Source organism: Oncorhynchus tshawytscha, linkage group LG27 (genome assembly GCF_018296145.1).
Source record: "Oncorhynchus tshawytscha isolate Ot180627B linkage group LG27, Otsh_v2.0, whole genome shotgun sequence".
NCBI classification, from domain to species: Eukaryota; Metazoa; Chordata; class Actinopteri; order Salmoniformes; family Salmonidae; genus Oncorhynchus; species Oncorhynchus tshawytscha.
The window spans coordinates 1,995,001-2,022,769 of record NC_056455.1 but is presented as its reverse complement, the minus strand read 5'-3'; the positions used below and the strand labels follow the sequence as shown (position 1 = coordinate 2,022,769).

The 27,769-nt window shown below is 45.6% G+C and overlaps 1 protein-coding gene across 3 annotated transcripts in view; it reads left to right on the top strand.

Annotated features, from left to right (window-relative positions):
• The first annotated feature begins 8,696 nt into the window (after positions 1-8,696).
• LOC121841053 (fatty acid synthase-like) overlaps positions 8,697-27,769 on the top strand; it is a 49,419-nt gene continuing 30,346 nt past the window's right edge. For 2 of the 3 annotated variants that reach the window (XM_042307088.1, XM_042307086.1), the window contains exons 1-14: positions 8,697-8,970; positions 19,452-19,596; positions 20,759-20,911; positions 21,136-21,309; positions 22,389-22,589; positions 22,769-22,891; positions 23,843-23,958; positions 24,112-24,246; positions 24,360-24,846; positions 25,073-25,260; positions 25,470-25,659; positions 25,726-25,820; positions 25,988-26,122; positions 26,284-26,487. In XM_042307088.1, the coding sequence (XP_042163022.1) occupies positions 19,470-19,596; positions 20,759-20,911; positions 21,136-21,309; positions 22,389-22,589; positions 22,769-22,891; positions 23,843-23,958; positions 24,112-24,246; positions 24,360-24,846; positions 25,073-25,260; positions 25,470-25,659; positions 25,726-25,820; positions 25,988-26,122; positions 26,284-26,487 (2,328 nt within the window). In that variant the 5' untranslated portion in view covers positions 8,697-8,970; positions 19,452-19,469. Of the gene's footprint in view, positions 8,971-18,163; positions 18,332-19,451; positions 19,597-20,758; positions 20,912-21,135; positions 21,310-22,388; positions 22,590-22,768; positions 22,892-23,842; positions 23,959-24,111; positions 24,247-24,359; positions 24,847-25,072; positions 25,261-25,469; positions 25,660-25,725; positions 25,821-25,987; positions 26,123-26,283; positions 26,488-27,769 lie in introns of those variants that run through there. The other variant, XM_042307087.1, reaches the window with a different exon arrangement.

Below are 27,769 nucleotides of genomic sequence, written 5' to 3'. Positions count from 1 at the left end.
GTCAATTCACAAATACCAATTCATCCCTGTTTCAAATGAGTCAATAGTGAAAATATCAAAACAAACCCCAAAAGCTGAATGAGTCTTGGGTCCATTAAACATCACCAGTGAATATTCAATCTTTCTGGAGGCCTGCTGGCCCTCTCAGACCTGCGCAGGGTCTGGGGCACTGTGTCCGAAGCCTCTGTCCCACTCCCAGTATACACTACCGTTCAAAAGTTTGGGCTCACTTAGAAATGTCCTTGTTTTTGCAAGAAAATAAGAAAAAAAAATGGTCCATTTAAAATATCATCAATTCATCAGAAATGCAATACAGACATTTTTAATGTTGTAGATGACTATTATAGCTGGAAACAGCAGATTTTTTATGGAATATCTACATAGGCATATAGAGGCCCATTTTCAGCAACTATCACTCCTGTGTTCCAATGGCACGTTGTGTTTACTAATTTAAAAAAGATGTGTTGTGATTTGTCGGGTGGTGTGGTCCAGTTTTGATTGGTTGGGTGGTGTGGTCCAGCTGTGTTGGGACTGGTCGGGTGGGGTGGTCCAGCTTTGTTGTGATTGATGGGGTAGTGTGGTAGTGTTGACAGTTAGGACAGGAAGTATTCTCCCCTGTGTTGTTCTACCACCCCGCCGGGCACCCTGATCCCCCTGCTCTGCGGGATTATGGGGAATTCAGCAAAGATCACACGCAGTGCCAGGGGCCGGGGAAAAAATACAAACACCCTGGATGCCTCCTCTCACACATGCGCACACACACACCCCGACACACGTACACCTCTCCATTCTATTTTCTCACACTTTATCTCTCTCTCTGTTCTCCAGTCTGCTCCCAAACCCTCCCTGGCCCCAGTGTCTATGGAGCCAGAGAGACACCCATCCAAAGACACCCAGCACCAGCAAAGTCGACTCTCTGCCCTGGAACAACTGCAGTACCAGCTCAACACACAAGTCTGACCTCTCACCTCTGACCCCTAATCGTTGACCTCTTACCCCTTGATGTCAACGAGACAGCAGTGAGAAAGTGACATTTTCATTTCTCAGGTTAGGACTCATAATGTAGTGCAGTGCACTGTATGCCCATCAGAGGGATCGTTTCTCTCGAGGAACTGCAGTAAGCCACGTTTCTCTCGAGGAACTGCAGTAAGCCACGTTTCTCTCCAGGAACTGCAGTAAGCCACGTTTCTCTCCAGGAACTGTAGTAAGCTACGTTTCTCTCGAGGAACTGCAGTAAGCCACGTTTCTCTCCAGGAACTGCAGTAAGCCACGTTTCTCTCCAGGAACTGCAGTAAGCCACGTTTCTCTCCAGGAACTGCAGTAAGCCACGTTTCTCTCCAGGAACTGCAGTAAGCCACGTTTCTCTCCAGGAACTGCAGTAAGCCACGTTTCTCTCCAGGAACTGCAGTAAGCCACGTTTCTCTCCAGGAACTGCAGTAAGCCACGTTTCTCTCCAGGAACTGCAGTAAGCCACGTTTCTCTCCAGGAACTGCAGTAAGCTACGTTTCTCTCCAGGAACTGTAGTAAGCTATGTTTTTCTCCAGGAACTGCAGTAAGCAATGTTTCTCTCCAGGAACTGCAGTAAGCCACGTTTCTCTCCAGGAACTGCAGTAAGCCGCGTTTCTTTACAGGAACTGCAGTATGCCCACAGAAAGCAGAGAAAGAGGGGCCCTAAATTGTTGAGGCCTCTCTTCTCAAAGAGCGACAGTGGAGACAGACACCGGGTCAACAACCCCTGGGGCCAGCAGCACAAGGACAAAGACAGACGAGGTAACAACAGTAATATCTGTCTACATTGTCTGATACCACCTGACTTGAGGACCAATGATGCAAAAGCTAGGCCTCTCAACTCACTTGATAAATATACAGAGTTGATGTCTGGGCTATAAAGGATTATTCACTCTAACAATAGAGGAAACATGGCTCTGAAATCATACTCCGCTTCAACATGCTGGGCAAAATGTTTTCACAACACTTTATCATCACTTCTTTCTCTCCTCTCTTCCTCAGCGTCCTATCACTAAGGAGAACACCCATCCTCCTCCTCTCAGCCAATCACAGAGTTCCCTCCCCCTTTCAGCCCATCGGTTCCTCTGCTGCTGTCGTCAGTGGCTATGGAGAGGTTACTGAGGGAGATGTGGCAGATACTGGACCGAGGCCTCAGCCCCTCCAAACTCACACCCCGGGAGAGGTGAGATCTCTCTTCACTGTCTTTCTTTAACTCTTCCTTGCTTTCTTTCTTTCATGGATTGACATTATAAAGTCTGAAAAGAATTTGCCCATTGGGCAAGTCAGGAGTATTTTTTTGTTTCCCCAAAGATTATTATCACTTGCCCCAAAATCTTAATTAGCTATTTACAGGCAGAAGTGCCTACACATAGGGGTGGAATCAGAAAGATCACTACTGGAATTCTTAGTATATTGGTTGTTATCAGTAAAATACATTCCCAGAGCAGGCTCAACTTGCCCGACAACCATGAATGCCATTAATTGTCTGTCTTTCACTTATACAATGGGGAGGAACCAGAAAGATCAGAACCAGAAAGATATGATTTAGGCTCCTGGAATTCTTGACTTTAATAAAGAAAATCACCTGCCCTTTGGGGCAATCTCACTTGGCCCAGGCAATAGAGTAACCCTTTATATCAATCCCTGCCCTCTCTCTCTTTCTTTCTTTCCATCTCTATCTCTCTCTTTTTCTCTCTCTGGGTGTACTCTGTGAGTCACACCATTATAAAACAACTTGTGTGTCTGCATTCTATTGGGCATTTAGCACATAGCAGATTATCTGGCACAGGAAGTCTAGTATTATTCTGTCACAACACACACACACACCCATACACACACACACACCAATGTTAGTGACATCTGCCATGTACATCAGTATGTGTTAACTAGACCACAGACCGTAAGTCTCTTTGTATGAGATAATAATAGTGTTTATAATTTCACATAGCTGAGGTTTAAGTAAAGACAGCGTGGCAGTTTGGCCACAGAGGAGGAGGCAGGTTGCCCAACTGGTGGCCTTGTATCTGTCCAAAATGGCACCCTTTTCCCTGTATAGTGCACTACTTTTGACCAGAGTCATATGGGCCCTGGACAAAATGAGTGCAATACATGGGGAATAGGGTGCCATTTGTAACATAACTGTAGAAAAGGCCCATGGAGTTGGTGGAATAATCCTTTAATTAATTGCCATTCACCCAGCTGGGCCAGGGGCGCTGTCAGGTGGAAATGTCCGACAGATCTCAACTCCATTAAAGGAGGGAATTGCCATCGCCTGATCTCGCTGCTTTCTCTTCCTTAACTCCATCTGATCCAGAAGTTCTGTGCGTCCATAAATCCATGTAAGTCCACCGACTCTGTTACCTTTCATCTGAACGATCTGGTGCGATCCGGAGATGGGCCATCAGTTATTGTTTATCGTTATTACCGCGGAGCGCGGCTTGGAGCGCACGCTTCAAACATATTGTGTAATGTGAATTGTCAATGATCACGGCCCTACGGATCCTCATAGGCCAATTATGCAATCGATATGGTTCATATGTATTGAAATGAATTATGTACACATGAAGACAATTGAAAGAGTGAAATGAGAAACGTCATTGTTTGCTAACCGATCGACTTTGATAATGGGGATTATAGATTGAATAACCATGGGTATTATAGATTGAATAACCATTCACTGTTTGTATTCTTTCATGATTTATGGTAAATAGTTACGAGCCTAAATGACTCACGGATGATTACTATTGACTTCTTAATGAACTGGACTGTTGAATTCCCTAAATCATGTTAATAATGAATGATATGATTTGATCTTTGATTATGAATTTGATTGGATACATGTTATTTGTTTCCTTTGTGATGCAGCACAGACTACTCAGTAAATATACCACTTTATGGTTAAAGGAATTCCTGCCTCAGTCTCATCCATTCCTCTGACACATGACCACCTGTTCACCTTCACTGTCAGTCATCCTACCTGTCCAGCTACCCACACAGATTCCATTAATCTTTCAATAACCTTGTGTCTGGTGCCAGATCACAGAGGTGACAGGGTGAAGGCTCTGACCAGGGACTGTTCTGCACTGGGAAAAGTTTCTCAATCAGTGGACAGTGGAGCCACTCATGGTTTAGGTCTGGCTCTGTTGACACTGGTGTTGTTTGCAGAGCCCAAGGCACTGGCCAGGCCTGGCTGGCACACACAGCCACTGCCTGCTGGAAGAAGTGCTGACTGATAGCCTGGCTCTAATTCCTCAGCAACAGTTCAGACAGTAGTGAAGGCCATCCAACACAGTGTGTCCATCTTTCAGATTAGATTCAGATCAGAGACATTGCTTCACAGTTAGCTCAGCAGTAGACTGCCAAGAGTTTCCACATTATGCTGAGTAAACGTTGAAAAGATACTCTGGGGCTAGAGGGGGATGGGGCTAGGGGGATGGGGGAGGATTGGGCTAGGGGGATGGGGCTAGGGGAGGATTGGGCTAGGGGGATGGGGCTAGGGGAGGATTGGGCTAGGGGGATGGGGCTAGGGGAGGATTGGGCTAGGGGGATGGGGCTAGGGGGAGGATTGGGCTAGGGGGATGGGGCTAGGGGAGGATTGGGCTAGGGGGGATGGGGCTGGGGGGGATTGGGCTGGGAGAGGCATGCAACACACAAGTATACCATCAGAGACTTCAACTAATCTTTAGAAGCGTTGTTATAGATTCATCAAATCAAACTTTATTTGTCACATGCGCCGAATACAACAAGTGTAGACCTTACTGTGAAATGCTTATTTACAAGCCCTTAACCAACAGTGCAGTTCAAGAAGAGTTAAGAAAATATTTACCAAATAAACAAAAATAAAAACAGAACAAGAAGTAACACAATCTCATAACAGTAACGAGGCTATATACAGGGGGTACAGGTTAGAGGTCATTTGTACATGTAGTTAGGGGTGAAGTGACTATGCATAGATAAAAAACAGCGAGTAGCAGCAGTGTACAAAACAAATTGGGGGGTCAATGTAATAGTCCGGTGGCCATTTGATTAATTGTTTAGCAGTCTTATGGCTTGGGTGAAGAAGCTGTTAAGGAGCCTTTTGGTCCTAGACTTGGCTCTCCGGTACTGCTTGCCATGCTGTAGCAGAGAAAACAGTCAATGACTTGGGTGACTGGAGTCTCTGACAATTTTATGGGCTTTCATTTGACACTGCCTATTATATAGGTCCTGGATTGCAGGAAGCTTGGCCCCAGTGATGTGCTGGGCCATACGCAGTACCATACCAGGTGGTGACGCAACCGGGCAAGATGCTCTCGATGGTGCAGCTATAGAACTTTTTGAGGATGTTGGAACCCATGCCAAATCTTTTCAGTCTCCTGAGAGGGAAAAGGTTTTGTTGTGCCCTCTTCACAACTGTCTTGGTGTGTTTGGACCATGATAGATCACTGGTGATGTGGACACCAATGAACTTGAAACTCTCGACTCGCTCCACTACAGTCCCGTTGATGTTAATGGGGGCCTGTTCGGCCCGCCTTTTCCTGTAGTCCACGATCAGCTCCTTTTTCTTGCTCACATTGAGGGAGAGGTTGTTGTCCTGCCACCACACTGCCAGTTCTCTGACCTCCTCCCCTATAGGCTGTCTCATCGTTGTCAGTAATCAGGCCTACCATTGTTGTGTTATCAGCAAACTTAATGATGGCGTTGGAGTCGTGTTTGGCCACGCATTCATGGGTGAACAGGGAGTACAGGAGGGGACTAAGTACACACCCCTGAGGGGCCCCAGTGTTGAGGATCAGCATGGCAGGTGTGTTGTTGCCTACCTTTACCACCTGGGGGCATCCCAACAGGAAGTCCAGGATCCAGAGGGAGGTGTTTTGTCCCAGGGTTCTTAGCTTATTGATGAGCTTCGTGGGCACTATGGCATTGAACGATGAGCTGTAGTCAATGAACAGCATTCTCACATAGGTGTTCCTTTTGTCCAGGTGGGAAAGGGCAGTGTGGACTGCTATTGAGATTGCGTCATCTATGGATCTGTTGGGGCGGTATGCGAATTGGAGTGGGTCTAGGGTATTCGGGAGGATGCTGTGTATGTGAGCAGCCTTTCCAAGCACTTCATGGCTAACAGAATTCAACACAATCGGTAACTGTTGGTACCTGTTACCAAATTATGCCTAGTGGTGCTTGATTGAATGAATACCAAAGTACTTAGTAGATAGAAATGACATGTAAATACCTAGTGATTTCTGTACTGTAAGCTAGAGTGCTAAAGTATTATCAGAGGCTGGTGCAGAAGGTAATGTCTTGGCAAGGCCACCAGGGGAGTGTTTCTGACAGCAGAACCAGTCTGTCACCCAGGTTGGGTACATACAGTTACTACCTGCTCACTGCGTAGACCAGGGGTCCACCTGGCTTTACCCCTCAGGAAGTAGAGGATTCATTGACGTTTATATTGTATTTCCTGTCCCAGATGCTCACATTGAAAATCACTATTTTCTGTGCATTTTTCATGTTTTTCTCCCATTATGACAAATCTAGTGTTTTGTGGTCTTGTTGTACAGGTCCTGAACAGGCATTGATATCATAGCAAATCATGAAATAGTGAGAGAAAAAAAAAATCCCCAATAAAACAATAACGTTTTTACATTTTCTGAAATGTTTCCTTTATTGAGAAGGAGTGACACAACCAGAATTGATACAAATTCGACCTAAAAAGGTACCTTATGAAATATGAATATGCACATTAGGTGCGTTTTTCTACATGTTGTCTTCAGGTTATCTTGGTTAGTATTTAAGTCAATAAATACGTTTTAAAAAGACTAGTAAAGTTTTCCTCGACATCATGCCATGCCATTTTCACCATTGAACTCTAGTAACCCCACCAGTCAGCGTTTCTGATTACATCACCATCCTTGCTGCCCTGGCAACAAGTTCCTCCCCTCATTGTCATCACATCACCCTATCTCTTAGCAATACCCTCATACCCACACACCCCTGCTCTGTGATTGGTTCATTCATGTTCATTATAAAATATCACAACTAGCTATGGGTGCATTCGTAAATTTTACTCTGGAGTGCCAGAGGGATTTCGTAAATTCAGAGCGAACTCTCGGAGAGTTCAGAGGGGATACTGACCGCTCTGGCTGAGGAGTAGGGTTGATCCGAGCTTTCTGACCTCACAACAGCTTGGGTGCTTGACTGCTAACGTTGGCTAGCTTGCTAGCTACTTCCAGACACAAATTAAAGAACACCTCACTCTGACCATTACTCGCCCTAGCAGAGCTGATTAGGCTGTTTTAATGTTATCCAGAGCGTTGGTGCCTGTAACTGTGCCGCTGGCAACAATTAAATTACGCTTTTTATTGCCGACGTTTACTGACATCGGCCATATTCAACGGGTGTTGAGCGTTTCAGTTATTCTGCGATCTGGCACACCCAGACGAGAGTGTTTTGAAATCAGAGTAGATAGCCAGAGTGAATTTACAAACGCACCCTATGATCACAGCGGTCAGGATTTGGGTGTGTACTAACTACCACGTTTGTCAGCGCTAACTGTACATTCACCACAATAACCCGTTTCAGGTGTGATGATGTGGTTGCTCCAGAAGTTCAACCTAAAGAATGTCAGTGGCCTACTGACTTTGGTTAAAACTTCCAGTAACACTATAGGAAAACGTACATGAATAAGCATTAATAATCCATTTTATAACCTATAAAGTAAATACCTATTCAGTTATTCATTACAATTTGATTCCTCATATTATAAGCATTACAATTCATGAACATTTGCATTTGACTGTATAAACCATTATAAGCAATTATAAACATTTTATAATGGATTATTCATGAACGCCATTATAAATAGTTACCAAACCTCTTGTTAAACAATTACAAAAGCCTCTGAATACTTTGCTGCAATAAAAATAAATTATCTCTCTATACACGAGAAATAATGGGAATACAATGTTTCAATTATTAAAAAGTGAAATGTTATATATATATATATATATATGACTCCCTAAATTCGACCAGGTGATCGAACACATGCGTTGATATATACTTTTTACAATGTCAACCACAGGTGACCATACAATTCTTACTACTGATATTAAACATAGTATTGGCCTAATCTGCGCTAGTAGATTTCCAAATACATTACATATACTGTAAAAAAAAAAATTAATTCGTTTATTCATTCATGATTAATTTAGGGGAACAATATTTACCTGGTCTAGGCTAAATCCACCATTCTTTAATGGTATATCCATCTCCAATAAATTGCATTGCAAAAAAATCATACACATTCTGAATAAAAAAGGGGAAAAATCTAATTGATCAAGATAGTCATATGTGTTTCCCAAAGTCCATGGACTATTGCAACCGCATGTGTCCTCCTTTCTGCAAGATTTCGAAATGAGTTATTGTTCAATCAGAGTGAAATCTGAACACGGCTCAGGTAAGTGACGGTTCTACGCTTTGAATTTGAGTGATGAACTTGAATTTGGCTTTGGGTTTGACCAATATAAAAGGGCGGGGGAAACTGAGCTAGGTTACTGGTGTACTCGGATGATCCGTCCAGTGCTACCCGAATGAACTACAGTAACCTTGCCATCCTGTTTCTTCCGTTTTTTTCTCTCCCGAATCCACAGCGGCGTTCAGCGAATCACCCCATCACTGGCTGAGACTGGGAGTCCTGCCTCTTTTCTCATTGGACCGAACAGCCCAGAGAAGCTGTCAGCCCATGTGGCGTGGCCGGGGAGAGCATGTCAGACATTTAAATGAAATAGAGAAAGGGATTCATAGAAGCGAGAGAAATTAGAAGGGCTTGGCAGGGAACGGAAGCAGGGACACACACTGACACAGGCAAGCGCACTCTCACCGACGGAAGATAAGGGATTTTCGAGGAACATTTTGCTAACCGTTTCCTCACTAACATTTCGCAATCCTTTTGGTGTTTTCTACTCATATTAAAACACCTAACTACAGGTAAGTTGTTCTGATATTGCGAGAATATCAATGCTTTACCGATGTTAGCTTGCTCTAGCTTCTTCATCAAGTTAGCGGATGAGATGCCCATGATGACCGGCATAGTATAAACATCAACGAACTCGAACTGGATTTCCTCGATTTCACTTAGCTGGTTATTATCAGCTACACACTTCCTCGTTACAACGTTCATGCATTTTAGAGTTATAATAGCTAGCTGACTAATTCCCAGAAATAGCGACATTTTAGCGAGGGTAACTATCAAGTTAAAGCCAATACGACTCCAAGTGATGCGACAACCTCTGCTAGGGCTAGGCTAGCAGTTGTCACTCTTGCTCAATAATAAAATATGTAGTCATCACTGCCTGGATACCAAGTTAGCACGTTGTAATCAATTTCTATTCACTGATGTCCTTGTTCTTCTGCTTGCTAGAGGGTTGTTTGCGTGTCTGGCCCTGGTCTAAATTTGGTAGCAGCACAAGATACAGTAACAGGCTGCGTAGTTTACACTACAGGTCTTGTCTGAGTAGTTGTGGAGGAGCGCAAAGGCCCAGTGATTATCTAGGCCTACTGTACATAAAAGGGTAATTAATCATTCAAGAAAATGTCTTTCGTTTTTTCTCCAGCTGTGGTGCTGCCTGGGGTGGTATTGAGTTGGATGCCTATAGCCTACCTTGTGAGAGCCTGTTGCTGATGCTAGCCTTTCTGATCCAATTTTGGAGATTTTTTTTGCATGTTTGACATCTAATCTCGTGAGAGCTGAGCATGATACAGTTTTCTCAACCTCTTACTGTAATCACGCGATGAGTCATATTGTAAAACTCAGTGTGGCTATCCTTGTCTCTGAACACAATCACTTTCACTGTCAAGTTCCACCCCTGTCACCTCCTGAACTTGACTTAAGTCCCCAAGGGTCTAGTATGAATCTGAGTTTTGCGCCTAAGCCATTGAAAAGAGATGGCCTAATCTAACTGCAGACTAATACAGAGCAATACACAGACCAATATCACAAATGGATACCAATGTTTGGTGAGCCTACCTATCCCAGTACCCTAGCTCTCTATACTCTCCCTGAGTGAAGGAGCTGGACTGGTGAGAGGCAAGAGAAGGCCCATTCTAAAGCCTAGGTGTGGAATTTACCATTTTACCAGTGTTTGTCAAGCAACCTTTCCACACGTGACCTAGCTGGACAAATCACCAACAGAGCTCCGTCCTACCAGCCAATATGTTGGGTGTTTCTCAAGATGTTCATGTTCCATTACCTGGCATTTGCAGACTGATGACATGCAGTGCTCTTTAGCCCTCCCGTAGAGAGAGGTATTCTAGGCACGGGATGAAATGTCCTGGCTTTGAGAGATGTAGTCTATAACTAGTGGAATTAGTCATGTTGTTCTGTATTACCCTCCAGGGGTTCTAATATATAGCCTAAGTGACAAGTTGAGTCAAGTCGTGTACCGCTATTTTTATTTAACCTATTTAACTAGGGAAGTCAGTTAAGAACACGTTCTTATTTACAATGACGGCCTACCAAAAGGCAAAAGACCTCCTGCGGGGACGGGGTCTGGGATTTAAAAAATATAAATAACATATATAAAATATAGGACAAAACACACATCACGACAAGGGACAACATTACATAAAGTGAGACCTAAGACAACAACATAGCAAGGCAGCAACACAACATGACGACAACAACATGGTAGCAACACAACATGGTAGCAGCACAAAACATGGAACAAACATTGGGCACAGACAACAGCACAAAGGGCAAGAAGGTAGAGACCACAATACATCATGCAAAGCAGCCTATTTGAGGCAGGTGAAACTATTACACAAGGTATATGGCCTAGATTTGAACACATTGTATTTTTGATAGATTGTCATCCATACAGATTCATTGTCACCTGTACAAGAACACAGATATTATTTTCCTGTACAGATGTTGGTCTGTAGCATGTCACTCCCTCATCAATTGAGTTATTAAATTAAACAACATGGCTATGGAGGACGGGGTGAGACTGTGGCAGACAGAAAATGCGAGAGAGACAGCGGGAGAGAGGGAAAAGAAGGGAGACCGAGACTGGGGGGAGAAAGAGACGGAAGCACCAAGGGACAGGGAGAGAGAGAGAGAAACACCCACAAGGGAAAGCTGTGTGCGGCGTTATCTATGGCATGGTGCCACTGTAGTCGTCATTGTGTTGCTTCAGCTAGGCCTATATCCAACACATGTAATCAATCAAGGCCCTGCCTCACAGTGATGTGATCCAGGTCAGGTAGATGATAATCCACCTTAATCCCTGTAAGATATTTACAAACCTGCTCCTACCCATCCCTCTGGCGGGAATGGTGACCAGGAGGAGGTATTTATACTCTATTGTGACTGCTGTTTAGAGTGTAGCCTATTATTAGTGAGACGGTTGGTTCTCTGAACTAAATGAGAAAGACGTGTTCAACAGGCCTCTCTTCAAGCAACCGTTCACCTACAGCTTCTTGTTTAGCCTTCTCTCGTCCAATGGATCTTGATTTACCTATTTGTCTGTATATTGTGATAGACAGGTAATCGGCTAATACAGCAGTGGTCTTTACTGAGCTGTTAGCATGGAGCTAAGGGACGCACACACACACACACACACACAGAGCCTATACATCAGGGATCATCAGCTAGATTCACTCGCAGGCCAATTTCTTTCTTGAGGGAATGGTTGGGGGGCTGGAACATAATTACAAATCATTTCGGCTTCTTACGGTCAATTTGTAGTTTACAAACAGATAATGTTTGACTAATAATGCTCCACAGACATGTATGTCCTGCAGGAAATCACGCACAGAACAAGCAGTATGGCTGGTGGCATTGTCATGCTGGAGGGTTATGTCAGGATGAGCCTGCAGGAAGGGTACCACATGCGGGAGGAGGATGTCTTCCCTGTAACGCACTGCATTGAGATTGCCTGCAATGACGACAAGCTCAGTCCGATGATGCTGTGACACACCGCCCCAGACCATGACAGAACCCCCACCTCCAAATCGATCCTGCTCCAGAGCATAGGTCTCGGCGTAACGCTCATTCCTTCGACGATAACCGCAAATCCGACCATCACCCCTGGTGAGACAAAACCGCGACTCGTCAATGAAGAGGACTTTTTGCCAGTCCTGTATAGTCCAGCGATGATGGGTTTGTGCCCATCGGCGGCTTTGTTGCCGGTGATGTCTGGTGAGGACCTGCCTTACAACAGGCCTACAGGCCCTCAGTCCAGCCTCTCTCAGCCTATTGTGGACAGTCTGAGCACTGATGGAGGGATTGTGCATTCCTGTTACCCAGGCAGTTGTTGTTGCCTTCCTGTCCCGCAGGTGTGATGTTCGGCTGTACCGATCCTGTGCAGGTGTTACACGTGGTCTGCCACTGCGAGGACGATCAGCTGTCCGTCCTGTCTCCCTGTAACACTGTCTTAGGCGTCTCACAGTACGGACATTGCAATTTATTGCCATGGCCACATCTGCAGTCCTCAAGCCTCCTTGCAGCATGCCTAAGGCATGTTCACGCAGATGAGCAGGGACCCTGGGCATATTTCTTTTGGTGTTTTTCAGAGTCAGTAGAAAGGTCTCTTTAGTGTCTGAAGTTTTCATAACTTTGACCTTAATTGCCTGCTGTCTGCACTGTTCCACAGGTGCATGTTCATTAATTGTTTATGGTTAATAGAACAAGCATGGGAAACCGTGTTTAAACCCTTTACAATGAAGATCTGTGAAGTTATTTGAATTTTACTAATTATCTTTGAAAGACAGGGTCCTGGGAAAGGGACGTTTCTTTTTTTTTTGTTGCTGAGTTTATATAGTTCCTCTGTCCAGTGTGTCTGTGTTCTTTTGCCCATCTTAATCTTTTCTTTTTATTGGCCAGTTTAAGATGCAAAGAAAAAGACAACTCTGCCGAGAAGGCCAGCATCCCGGAGTACCCGCAAAAAAACAGTCTCAACATCAACAGTGAAGAGGCAACTATCTAATACTACTATCTAGTACTAGCTGCCAGTTGAGGACTTGAGGCATCTGTTTCTCAAACTAGACACTCTAATGTACTTGTCCTCTTGCTCGGTTGTGCACCGGGGCCTCCCAATCCTCTTTCTATTTTGGTTAGAGCCCGTTTGCGCTGTTCTATGAAGGGAGTAGTACATGTCATTGTACAAGATCTTCAGTTTCTTGGCAATTTCTCGCATGGAATAGCCTTCATTTCTCAGAACAAGAATAGACTGATGAGTTTCAGAAGAAAGTTCTTTGCTTCTGGCCATTTTGAGCCTGTTATCGAACCCACAAATGCTGATGCTCCAGATGCTCAACTAGTCTAAAAGACAGTTTTATTGCTTCTTTAAGCAGAACAACAGTTTTCAGCTGTGCTAACATAATTGCAAAAGGGTTTTCTAATGATCAGTTAGCCTTTTAAAATGAAAAACTTAGATTAGCTAGCACAACGTGCCATTGGGGAACACAGGAGTGATGGTTGCTGTTAATGGGCCTTTGTACACCTATGTAGATATTCCATTAAAAATCATCCGTTTCCAGCTACAATAGACATTTAGAACATTAACAATGTCTACACAGTATTCCTGATAAATGCAATGTTATTTTAATGGACAAAATATGTATATAAAAAACGGCAAGCAATGCAGTTGTAGAAGCACGGTGGCTAGGAAAAACTCCCTAGATAGGCTAAATCCTAGAGAGGAACCAGGCTATGTGGGGTGGCTAGTCCTCTTCTGGCTGTGCCGGGTGGAGATTATAACAGAACATGGCCAAGATGTTCAAATGTTCATAAATGACCAGCATGGTCAAATAATAGTAATCACAGCGAACAGGTCAGGGTTCCATAGCTGCAGGCAGAACAGTTGAAACTGGAGCAGCAGCACGGCCAGGTGGACTGGGGACAAACGAGTCATCATGCCAGGTAGTCCTGAGGCATGGTCCTAGGGCTCAGGTTCTCCGAGAGAAAGAGAGCATTAGAGAGAGTATACTTAAATTCACACAGGACACCTGATAAGACAGGAGAAATACTCCAGGTATAACAGACTGACCCTAGCCCCCCGACACATAAACTACTGCAGCATAAGTACTGGAGGCTGAGACAGGAGGGGTCATTATCATTGTCATTATACTCCCTACTGTGCTTTCAAATATGCAGTATCTGTAGATTCTTAAATAAAGTCACATTTATTTAATATTACTAATATTAATGTCTCAAAAGTACCCTTTTTAGATTTAGTTTATTTTTAGACAATGTTTAATGATATACTCTCTAAACACGTCAAATTTCCAGAGTGGCTCTGTGGTACTTTTAATGATATGACCCATTGTACCAATCACAGTCCTCCTTTAGGATTGTACATTCAGCAAATCACCAGCAGAGAGAGTTTGCTTTGAATCAATTTTCCATTCAATGTGTTGGCGCTCATAAAATGTATCATCTCTTCAGAATTAGCAGAGTGCCCACTTGTAGAGTATATTGTGCCAGACAATATGTCTTTTAATAAGAACAAAATCAAAAACTGTAGTTTTGAGATATTAATATCCCATTATTTTAGAGTGGGGAAAGAAGTACGTGAGGATGGGGGGGGACCCTCTGGAAGTTGGAGAATTTAGCATTTTTTTAAACACCTGAAACAGCTTTTTTTTCTACAATCTAGTGCCAGAAACATGCCTAATTCTATGTAAATACCTCTTTAACTGTTCAATTGTCATTTTAATGAGGGTATCATTCTGACTGTTGTAAATCATGCATTTCAATATACTGCAGCAACATGCCTAGGATATTACATCAAAATTACAACCCAGTACATGGAATCATAACACGCATCTCGACAGGCACATATCCTGGGGCGGCAGGGTAGCCTAGTGGCTAGAGCGTTGGACCAGCAACCAGAAGGTTGCAAGTTCAAATCCCTGAGTTGACACGGTACAAATCTGTCGCCCCAGAACAGGCAGTTAACCCACTGTAGGCCGTCATCAAAAATAAGAATTTGTTCTTAACTGACTTGCCTAGTTAAATAAAGGTAAAAAATAAAAAGGCATCATAATTAATACACACAAATATCATGATGTTATCATAAGGTGCCAGATGCACAAAAATGTACTTGGTTTGAGTTGTCTTAAGCACCTTTTGATCTGTCTGTGTCCTCCTGACTGGTGGTTATTTTTTTAAACAAACTAAATCTGCTTCTATGCATCTCTGTGTAAAATCTTGAAAGGATGTGAGTCTTTATTCAGTACGTTTAGTAATTTTGTGCTATTCGGAAGTCTAGCAACCTTGCCAGCAGGCATGCCAGCTAAGATAGCTTGGTAGTTAGGTTCCCATCTCCCAACCTCAACTATCTAGCTGGCCAGCCAAAGCCAACTTCATAAAATTGCAATAGTGGCTAGTACTACAGACATGTATTTATCAAAAAGGAATCAATAGGTTACATAGATGAAATTAATTTACACACAAGGCCTGTCCATCACCAGCACCTAAAATCAAATCAAACTCTGTGTCACTTTACACTCTCTCTCTCTCTCTCTCTCTCTCTCTCCACTGATGATACTGTCTGCACACACTAGAGTATCTAGTGTCCTGCCAAGCATACCTTTGGTCCATGGAGCACCTTGGAAGGAACCACTTACTGGGGGGGACTCTTTGCCTGGTCCAGTCATTGTGCCCCCTCTGCAAAATACCGCTGTCAGATCATTTTATAAATGATTATGATCAAACGTGGGCTTACAAAATGAAGTTTAGTAAAAAATAAATAAAATGTAAACAGGAGAAATCTGAGGAGCTTGTGCCCCCTATGAGCGTGACACCTCTGTTAATATTTTTTAATGTTGAATAAATTCATGTTAAATTGTATTTCAGAATCAAGGCTTACTCCATATTTTAGAGCACACTATAAGGAGTATAATGACACCTAGATGTTGTCTGTGCCATGTACGGTTCATAGGGTCTTACAGGACACGTATAGGTCTAAAATTACCACTTTCGTCATGGATTTTGTCAAATGGTTTGTGATACAAATGTAGAAAGCACGTTAAACATCCTTCCTCCCAAATGAAGTTCCTATGTGAGAATTGCCGGAACAATCTGCGATACCAAAAGTATGTTCTGTTCCCGCTGGCGTGGATTCGGCCGTTACGTTAAATGGGACGCTGTGGAAGGAAGGGGACTCTCTGTTCCATTCTCATTTCATTTTGTAGAGTTATCAGGGGAAGGTAGATATGCGTCAGTGGACTGACACACACACACTGGCTAGCGAACTCACTGGGCTCTTTGTATTCAGATGTTACACACACACACACACATAGCAGCCAATCATCTGGTGTTATGATAAAATGCTGCATTCACAGCAGCCAATTTTTATTTATTTAACCTTTATTTAACTAGGCAAGTCAGTTAAGAACAAATTGTTATTTTACAATGATGGCCTACCAGATGGCCTCCTGCTGGGACGGGGGCTGGGATTGAAAATAACTAAGTAAATCAAATAGAAATATTGGACCAAACACACATCACGACAAGAGACAACACTACATAGGAAACTTAGAAGACAACGACACAGCATGGTAGCAACACATGATGACAAGAGAGACAACACTACATAGAGAACTAAGAAGACAACGACACAGCATGGTAGCAACACATGACGACAAGAGAGACAACACTACATAGGAAACTAAGAAGACAACGACACAGCATGGTAGCAACACATGACGACAAGAGAGACAACACTACATAGAGAACTAAGAAGACAACGACACAGCATGGTAGCAACACATGACGACAAGAGAGACAACACTACATAGGAAACTAAGAAGACAACGACACAGCATGGTAGCAACACATGACGACAAGAGAGACAACACTACATAGAGAACTAAGAAGACAACGACACAGCATGGTAGCAACACATGACGACGAGAGACAACACTACATAGAGAACTAAGAAGACAACGACACAGCGTGGTAGCACCACATGACGACACAGCGTGGTAGCACCACATGACGACACAGCATGGCAGCAACACATGACGACACAGCATGGCAGCAACACTTGACAACAACATGGTAGCAGCACAAAACATGGTACAAACATTATTGGGCACAGACAACAGCACAAAGGGCAAGAAGGTAGAGACAACAATACATCACACAAAGCAGCCACAACTGTCAGTAAGAGTATCCATGATTGAGTCATTGAATGAAGAGATTGAGATAAAACTGCCCCGTTTGAGTGTTTGTTGCAACTCTTTCCAGTCACTAGCTGCAGTGAACTGAAAAGAAGAGCGACCCAGGGATGTGTGTGCTATTGGGACCTTTAACAAAATGTGACTGGTAGAACGGGTGTTGTATGTGGAGGATGAGGGCTGCAGTAGGTATTTCAGATAGGAGGGAGTGAGGCCTAACAGGGTTTTATAAATAAGCATCAACCAGTGGGTCTTGCGATGGGGAATACAGAGATGACCAGTTTACAGAGGAGTTTATAGTGCAGTGATGTGTCCTTTAAGGAGCACTGTTGTTATAAGAATGCTGCATCCACAGCAGCCAATCATCTGGTGTTATTAATAAAGAGAAACCGAACGTGCTGTCCTTGTCTCTGTATGGTACATCATCGCCACTCTTGATTGGTTAACCAGGTTAACTCTCACTGTCCGACGGGCTAACTAGGTTAACTGCGTAAAGCAGTGTTTTTCGATTCTGGTGCTGGGGACCCACAGGGTGTGCACTGTGCAGGCTTTTGTTCTAGCCCAGTAACTCACCTGTAGCCTACATGAAGACCTTGATAAGTTGAATGAGCTGGGTGGGCTGGAACAAAAGCCTGCACTTTCTATACCGTAGCTCTCTAGGATTAAAGAGCACTGCTGTAAAACTCTTCCAAAAGAGTTCAGGGGTACTGTAGGGACTGAGTTCTACTAGCTGTATGGGGGGGCTCCAGTTGGTGCCCCTGCCTTGTGTGAGAGGGCCAACAGTAGTCTACTGTGTGTTGGACTAGGGAACAGCTAGCTACAGCTAGGAGCAGAGCGCTTCTCAGTCAACTGGGATTCACTGGTTGGCCCCTCCCCTGCTGTCTCATTGGTTGGCTGGCCTGCATGGAATTGCCTGTCCCAGTAACCAGGAACAATGTTTCTGAGCTGGATGATGAGTTGACTCTACCTTTCACTTGCTCTCAACTGCTCACACAGAGTAGCCTACCATCTCTACTTCTCTTCTTAAACAGATGCAGATATCGACCTCTGTCTCAGTGAGTGTTTCCCAGCACGGTGCTGTCGCCTGCAGTGAACTAGCTGGTTTATAATGCTGGGCTGAACATGACCTTGTGTTATAGAGGCTTTCATGGCTGGTTCCCACAAGGTAATGCAGTCCCTCCTTGCTGCCTGGTCAAGCAGTTACAGAGAATCTATTGTCAGTCTAATAAGATGCCGTGCAGGGGGTGAGGGAGTTTATAGCCGCCAGCTACTGTCTGTCCGTGTGGCTGCAAGCACTGAAATGTTTGTGTGGGGAATGGGAACGCCCCAATAGGGTTGTTTTTTTTGTCTAGACTTTTATGTCTCCTCTCTTCATTTCTTTAAATTCTCTCGGTCTCCTCTTCCCTACTCCGAGTTCACCATTTTCTCATGCTGTAGTTTTCTGATTATCTGTGGTGCTGCTGCCATCTTGCACCAGCTCTTGTGTAATAGATTGTGTGTCAATGAAACGACAGTAATGTGGAGAAATACAGGTTAAATGAAATGACCCTGTAACTAGGATGGTGACGATACTAGTATACCTGATCTTTCATGGCAAACAAAGGAAAGAAGCAGACAACTCTCTGGTCCTTTTGTCAAATAGACTATCGTGTGTTATAGCTTAAATACATGTTCTTCATTCATCCGATTCATGTTTCTCAGCTGTGTTTACATGCTGTTATTTATCTAGGCAAGTCAGTTAAGAACAAATTCTTATTTACGATGATGTCCAAACCCTAACCCGGACGATGCTGGGCCAATTGTGTGCCGCTCCTTGGGACTCGAATCGGACCAGGGTCTGTAGTGACGCCTCTACGACTGAGATGCCTTAGACTGTAGCGCCACTTAGACTGGAGCCCCACAATACAGACTGAAAAGCACTTTCCCATCGGGCAAGTCAGGAGCATTTCTTAGTGTTAATTAGCTATTCACCTGCAGAAGTAGCATGTATTGCCTGCGTTTCACATAGACAAGGAATCAGAAAGATCACTATTGGAATTCTTTTATATTTTGGTTGTCATCAGTAAAATACATTCTCAGAGCAGGCTCAACTTGTCTGTCTCCACTTTAAACGGGAGGAACCCGAAAGATCAGTTTTAGGCTACTGGAGGTAGGCTCAACTTGTTCGACAGCTCCATTCACTTGCCCCAGGCAATAAGGCAACTCCTAATGTCAATCCCTGCTTCTGAGTATCGTGATACTGGTACCTTGTCAACCCTACTTCTAACGCTCTCTCTCTCCCACAGTAACCCTTCCTTCCCAGGATGGAGGAGATTGTTGTAGCAGGGATATCGGGCCGGCTTCCTGAGTCGGACAACCTGGAGGAATTCTGGGAGAACCTCTTCAATGGGGTTGACATGGTAACAGAAGATGACCGACGGTGGAAGCCAGGTGAGCCCCTGTGACCTTTCCATGACCCGGACTATTATGACCCACAAACATCGGACTTGTTGCTGTTGTTTATTTCGAAATCGTTTGAACTCTGAAAGGACTCTGAAAACCTCAGACTGACACACAGGCTACCTTGCATCCCAGCATTCTGCTCTGTAAACTGTTGAGTAGCTTGTTGTATCCTGATGTGCGTGTACTGCCTAGTCATGGATGTTGCATCAACCACATGACAGGAAATACTTCCCTTCCCGAGAAGAACATTCTGATCACAGACCTGGTTAGCTGTACTTTGCATCACCATCAATGTCGGCAGTTCAATGAGTAGAATGCTGAATGCTTCCTCCACAGGCTTTACTGGCCCATTCAGTCAGTGCCCAGCACCCACTACCCACATGAAGTAACCCACATGAACACAAATGAACCCTGTTTAGCGCTGGTGGCCATTAGCTGTAAGATGAGCCTTTGATGTGTGAGACTGTGAGAGGGTTGCTCTGTAGTCTCTGAAGGAGTTTTGTGTCTGTCTGCTCTGCTGCCGTTGCTGTTCACCACCTGGCTGGGCTGTTGGCACTGCTTCTCCTTCGTGGCTTGGCTTGCTTAGATTCTCTCTCCTCTCTCTATTTCTCTTCTGCCTAATTCACTCCCTCTGTATTTCCTCTCTCTTGTTCTGCCTTTCTCTCCATCTTTTTCTTCTTAGCCCTGTCTCACCTCCGTAGCCGTCTCTCTCACTCGCTCCCTCTCTCGCTCCCTCGCTTGCTTGATCTCTGTCTCTCTCTCTCTCTCTCTCTCCTCTCTTTCCTCTCTGTGAATAGCACCTCTCATCAGTCAGTGCCTGGCAACCAGCTAAAGCTCGCATTCATGTGCAAAAAGGCCCTGGGCTGATGGCACCTCAGCCCTAAGACCCCACACCACAGGAGAGAAGGGAAAGAAGGGAGGAGAGTGCCTTGTATGCTGCATAGAAACACTGAGAGGAATGAACGGTCCTGCTTTAGATGTGTGTGTGTGTGAAACTATGACATTCATTCATTCACTATTACATTCATGTCCCATGAATCTGTTCAGATGATCCAGTCAGTGACTACAGGTAGAACATGCTGACTGGGACACCCGGTGACACGGTTATGTATCCCTTAATGCTCCATGTGCCATTCCCATTCATTCCTAGGTCTGTACGGTCTTCCCAAGAGGAACGGCAAGCTGAAGGATATCAGCCGGTTCGATGCTGCATTCTTCGGGGTCCATCCCAAACAGGCCCACACCATGGACCCTCAGCTTCGCCTCATGCTGGAGATTGCCTACGAAGCCATTGTAGACGGAGGTGAGGAGTGGAGAGGGATGTGTATAGATACATTTTACTGTGTCTCTTTTACAAAGCTTTCCAAATAAAATGCATTGGTTTATTTGGATCCCTGTTAGTAACAGCTATTCACAACAGCTGCTCTTCCTGTCATCCATAGATGACATTATCCACTATCAAAAAGTGAATGTTTCAACGCTCATAGACCTGTGTGTGAGATTAGTTTGTTTAATGTGTGTGTACAGGTCTGAACCCGACAGAGCTGCGTGGCAGCAGGACAGGTGTTTACATTGGGGTGAGCGGCTCGGAGGCGGGCGAGGCCTTCAGCAGAGACCCCGAGGAGTTGCTAGGATACAGCATGACGGGCTGCCAGCGTGCCATGTTTGCCAACCGTCTGTCCTACTTCTTTGACTTCAACGGTATGACCTCATCTAGCACGGCTGTGGCTTCTCTTAAGCTCTTATGGTATCAGCTGTCATCAAAAAGATCATCTATCCTTAACTGAACATTCTCCTGTGTTTTTCTCATATCTCTCTCTCTCTCTCACCATCTCTCTCTCTCTCACCATCTCTCTCTCTCTCTCTCTCACCATCTCTCTCACCATCTCTCTCTCTCTCTCACCATCTCTCTCTCTCACCATCTCTCTCTCTCTCACCATCTCTCTCTCTCTCTCACCATCTCTCTCTCTCTCTCACCATCTCTCTCTCTCTCTCTCACCATCTCTCTCTCATCTCTCTCTCTCACCATCTCTCTCTCTCTCACCATCTCTCTCTCTCTCTCACCATCTCTCTCTCTCTCTCACCATCTCTCTCTCTCTCTCACCATCTCTCTCTCTCTCTCACCATCTCTCTCTCTCTCTCTCTCTCTCACCATCTCTCTCTCTCTCTCACCATCTCTCTCTCTCTCTCACCATCTCTCTCTCTCTCTCACCATCTCTCTCTCTCTCTCACCATCTCTCTCTCTCTCTCACCATCTCTCTCTCTCTCTCACCATCTCTCTCTCTCTCTCACCATCTCTCTCTCTCTCACCATCTCTCTCTCTCACCATCTCTCTCTCTCTCACCATCTCGCTCTCTCTCACCATCTCGCTCTCTCTCTCACCATCTCGCTCTCTCTCTCACCATCTCGCTCTCTCTCTCACCATCTCGCTCTCTCTCTCACCATCTCTGTCTCTCTCTCATCTCTCTCTCTGTCCCCATCTCTCACCATCTCTCTCACTGTCTGTCACTCTCTCACCATCTCTCTGTCTCTCTCTCACCCTCCCTCTCACCATCTCACCCTCTTGCTCTCACCCTCTCGCTCTCTCGCACCGTCTCTCTCGCACCGTCTCTCTCACCATTTCTCTTTCTCTCTCTCTGTCCCTCTCTCTCACCATCTCTCTGTCCCCCTCTCTCACCATCTCTCTGTCCCTCTCTCTCTCTCTCTCTCTCTCTCACCATCTCTCTGTCCCTCTCTCTCCCTCTCTCTCCCTCTCTCTCACCATCTCTCTGTCCCTCCAGGGCCTAGCACAGCAATCGACACTGCCTGCTCCTCCAGCCTATTGGCTTTGGAGAACGCCTTCAATGCCATTCGCCACGGACACTGTGACTCCGCCCTGGTGGGAGGGGTCAACCTGCTGCTCAAGCCAAACACCTCGGTGCAGTTCATGAAGCTGGGCATGCTCAGTCCGGACGGAACCTGCAAGTCCTTCGACTCCTCAGGTAAGAGGGTGAGAGACTTGGGTTGTGTTTGGAATGGAGCAGCGTGCAGCATTAAATGTTGGAGATAAAATGCTTCTCATGCTGAAAGCACACCCGCATACAGCAGAACTATTATCTGGTTTGGCCCTGAAAGCACACTAACATTACTTTCTGGTGCGGTCCTCTATGTGTTCCCCCAGGAAACGGGTACTGTCGTTCAGAGGCTGCAGTGGCGGTGCTTTTGACCAGACGCTCCATGGCTAAGAGGGTATACGCCACGGTACTCAACGCTGGTAACAACACTGACGGATACAAGGAGCAGGGTGAGAGAACGCCTCATTATAACACACCACCACTGAGAGTACCTGCCCAGTCTGGAATGAAACCCTGGACCTAGTCACTATCCCCAAGGTACTGAGAGGAAGAACTCTCAAACCCAGCATGGTTTCTGTCTTATATACAACTCTAGCACCTCTCCTTAACTTCTTCCACATCTGAAAGGGTTTTAATATTGTAAGCAACATTGTCATATTTCTGCCTAACTATCTGGTAGGTTACATATAGTTTTCACAGCAATTTTCACCCCAACGTGTGGCCTGCCTTGCGTATGTGCCCTGTACTGTAAATGCCAAGCAGTAACCCAGTAGAAACATTATTTTTGTGGAGAAACACAATTCCCTTGGCCTTGTTGCATTTCCCATAATCCCTTTTGGTCTATTGTCCAATGGGTTGTGAGGCCTCACTGACCCAACCACTGTTTTCCTGATGCCCCAGTGTAACTCTCCTGTTATCTGTGGTGTACTCAGGAAGTGCCAGGTCCAAGTCTTTGAAGTATAGATGGACAGATGTGGGGAGTGTAATAGAGATTCCCAGTCATTCCATACCACACTTCACCCCCATGCCTCAATGCCCCCCTCCCTCTGCCCTGCCAAGTCTGTCTGCCTGTCACACACAACAGTAAACACACTCCCAGACTGGTGATCCAGTCACAACGTACTGGCCTGCTGTATTTTGAAGGCCGGCCCCATGAAGTGCCACAGTTCTTAGCTCCTCCGGGGTGATGGTTCCCCCAGGTACAGATCTAGGATCAGCTTCCACTTACTCAAGCCTTTACCATTAGTGCGGAAAATTCTAAACTGACCCGCGATCAGGGGCAAACTTACCCTACACCGCTCTTAGCCATGTGGGTGACATTTATTATACAACATTACATAACAGTTCTCTATGAATGGCTACAGAAAATACCAATTCATTGATTGACGTGTTTGTCCCAGGTGTGACGTTCCCTTCAGGTGAGATGCAGCAGAGGCTGGTACGTTCTCTCTACCAGGAGGTCAACATCACCCCTGACCAGGTGGAGTACATCGAGGCCCACGGCACCGGGACCAAGGTGAACACACACACTTGATTCATTGTTGTTGGATCATGTCACCACCACACCAATAACGTCATTTTCCAGAATGTTCTGTGGACGGTGTTCTGTCCCATTTCTACCCCCGATACATCTGGTTCCCCTGGTGACCTCAGCCCATTCTCCTTCCAGGTCGGCGACCCACAGGAAGTGAATGGGATTGTCAGTGTGTTCTGTCAATCAAAGCGTAACCCGCTGCTCATTGGGTCCACCAAGTCCAACATGGGCCATCCAGAGCCTGCCTCTGGCCTGTCTGCACTGGCCAAGGTGAGAACTGGTCTGGGTTAACCTCTAGAACACCCGTTGTCATGTACAAAATCACAATATGTGCAGGCTTTTGGCCAAGCCCAGCACTGACTTGTCTCTCTCTCTCCCTCCAGGTCGCGTTGTCTCTGGAGCGAGGTGTGTGGGCTCCCAACATCCACTACAACAGCCCCAACACCGACATCCCTGCCCTTAGTGACGGCCGCCTCCGCGTCGTCAACGAGCCCATACCAGTCCGCGGCGGCATCGTTGGCATCAACTCCTTCGGATTTGGAGGCTCCAACGTTCATGTGATCCTCCGCCCCCCTGGTTTTGACACCCCAAAAAACATCAAAGCGCCTCCCAAGATCCCCTCTGAGTCCTCTCCAGTACCCAGGCTCCTCCAGGCCTGCGGGCGCACAGAGGCGGCTGTCTCCACCCTCCTCAGCAAGGGGAAGGAACACTCGGGCAATGACAACTTCCTGTGTCTGCTGAACGAGGTGTCTGGGGTGCCCACAGCGGGGATGCCCTACAGGGGCTACGCTCTGATTGGCTCCAAGGATGATGTCACAGAGGTGCAGAAGACTGAGGCCACGCCCAGACCACTGTGGTACGTCTGCTCAGGTAAGAGAGAGGACTGGGTAGGAGAGGAAATGAGAAGTTACCTCTAACCACTGCTTCAGATGTAACATTTATTCAATTCTTAACCTAATGGTTGGTGTTAGTGTTAGGGTTGGGGGCAGGGGGCAGGATAATGTGTTCCTGGATCTGTGGTTAAGGGCAACTTCTACCTCGAGTGATGACAGCAAAGAGGTTTAAGAGAGAGGTGTGTGTGTTGTGTATATCTCAGGTATGGGCACCCAGTGGGGTGGGATGGGGCGCAGTCTGATGCAGCTGCCAGACTTTCAGAAGTCCATCTTGCGTTCGGACATAGCATTGAAGGACACAGGGATGTGTGTGTCCAGTCTGCTCATGGAGGCTGATGAGAGCACCTTCGAGGACACCGTCCAAGCCTTCGTAGGCCTCGCTGCCATACAGGTACGCTGGTGCAGTCGTCTTAACTAAGAGCAGACCACCATTTTTACAAAAGGAGGGGCACCATTTTAACTAAGAGAAGGGGGGAAATAGCACTGAAACCAAAAGGCTATGGACTGTATTGTCCTCCAAAGGCCACACAATGCCTCTGACATATCAAGGTGTTGTACTAGGTTCCTAAAGATAACCCCGGTCTGCCCCCCCCTTCTCAGATCGCCCAGATTGACCTGCTCCAGAAGCTGGGTCTGCAGCCAGATGGCATTGTGGGCCACAGTGTGGGAGAGCTGGCCTGTGGCTATGCAGACGGATCCCTCAGTCACAGTGAGGCTATCCTGGCAGCATACTGGAGAGGGAGGTCCATTAACGAGGCTAACCTGCCCCCTGGTGGCATGGCTGCAGTCGGTAAGAGTGTGTGTGTTTTGAATTGAGATCAGTTGGTTTGCCTCTAACTCGCTCTCTCTTCTTCAGGTCTGACCTGGGCAGAGTGTAAGGCACAATGTCCCCAGGGTGTGGTTCCAGCCTGTCACAACGCTGAAGACACCGTCACCATCTCTGGCCCTGCGGTAACACATTTTGGTCCAAATCCCTGCAGTTGTATCTATCATTAGCGTTATACATTGTCAAAGATCCTTTTATACTGTTGAGACCAATTGTGTCTGTAACCTACATTTTTTGTCTGTGAAAACCATCTTCCTGAAACTGGCACTGTGTACCTGTTTTCTGTCTGCAGGAGGCAGTGAGTAGGTTTGTATCAGAGCTGAAGGAGAGTGGTGTGTTTGCCAAGGAGGTTCGTAGTGCTGGTGTAGCCTTCCATTCTTACTACATGGCCTCCATCGCTCCCTCCCTGCTGGCTGCTCTCAAGAGGGTAAGATGACGTGTGTCAAACGGTTTGGGGTTTTAACTGTCATTTCAGGAGGAGAATCTAAACTACCTTCATGAACTGAAAAATTCCTATTCACTAGAAATTCATTTAATTTCACCTGCCAAATGTACTTAATTTTATCTCTCCCTCCTCCCCCTTTGTAGGTGATCAAGGAGCCTAAGCAGAGGTCTGCCAGGTGGATCAGTACATCTATCCCCCAGAAGGACTGGAACAGCCCGCTGGCTCTGTACTCCTCAGCAGAGTACCATTGTAATAACCTGGTCAGCCCTGTCCTCTTCCAGGAGGGCCTGAGCCTGGTGCCTGATAACGCTGTGGTTGTGGAGATAGCACCACACGCTCTGCTGCAGGTTAGACTACACGCTATATAGACAGCACCACACGCTCTGCTGCAGGTTAGACTACACGCTATATAGACAGCACCACACGCTCTGCTGCAGGTTAGACTACACGCTATATAGACAGCGCCACACGCTCTGCTGCAGGTTAGACTACACGCTATATAGACAGCACCACACGCTCTGCTGCAGGTTAGACTACACGCTATATAGACAGCGCCACACGCTCTGCTGCAGGTTAGACTACACGCTATATAGACAGCACCACACGCTCTGCTGCAGGTTAGACTACACGCTATATAGACAGCGCCACACGCTCTGCTGCAGGTTTAGACCACACGCTATATAGACAGCGCCACACGCTCTGCTGCAGGTTTAGACTACACGCTTTATAGACAGCACCACACGCTCTGCTGCAGGTTAGACTACACGCTATATAGACAGCGCCACACGCTCTTCTGCAGGTTAGACTACACGCTATATAGACACACACAGGAGGTGGCTCCACTCATTCACTACTGCTGTGAATACACAGTGTCACAATGTGACCGTTTTCTCCTCTCAGAAACACACACACCTGACATGTATGCACATACTTACAGTTGAAGTTGGAAGTTTACATACACTTAGGTTGGAGTCATTAACTCATTTTTTAACCACTCCACAAGTTTCTTGTTAACAAACTATAGTTTTGGCAAGTCGGTTAGGACATCTACTTTGTGCATGCACAAGTAGTTTCTCCAACAATTGTTTACAGACCGATTATTTCACTTATAATTCACTGTATCACAATTCCAGTGGGTCAGAAGTTTACATACACTAAGTTGACTGTGCCTTTAAACAGCTTGGAAAATTCCAGAAAATGTCATGGCTTTAGAAGCTTCTGATAGGCTAATTGACATAATTTGAGTCAATTGGAGGTGTACCTGTGGATGTATTTCAAGGCCTACCTTCAAACTCAGTGCCTCTTTGCTTGACATCATGGGAAAATCAAAAGAAATCAGCCAAGACCCCAGAAAAAAATTGTAGATCTCCACAAGTCTGGTTCATCCTTGGGAGCAATTTCCAAACACCTGAAGGTACCACGTTCATCATTACAAACAATAGTATGCAAGTATAAACACCATGGGACCACGCATCCGTCATACCGCTCAGGAAGGAGACGCGTTCAGTCTTCTAGGACGTACTTTGGTGTGAAAAGTGCAAATCAATCCCAGAACAACAGCAAAGGACCTTGTGAAGATGCTGGAGGAAACAAGTACAAAAGTATCTCTATCCACAGTAGAATGAGTCC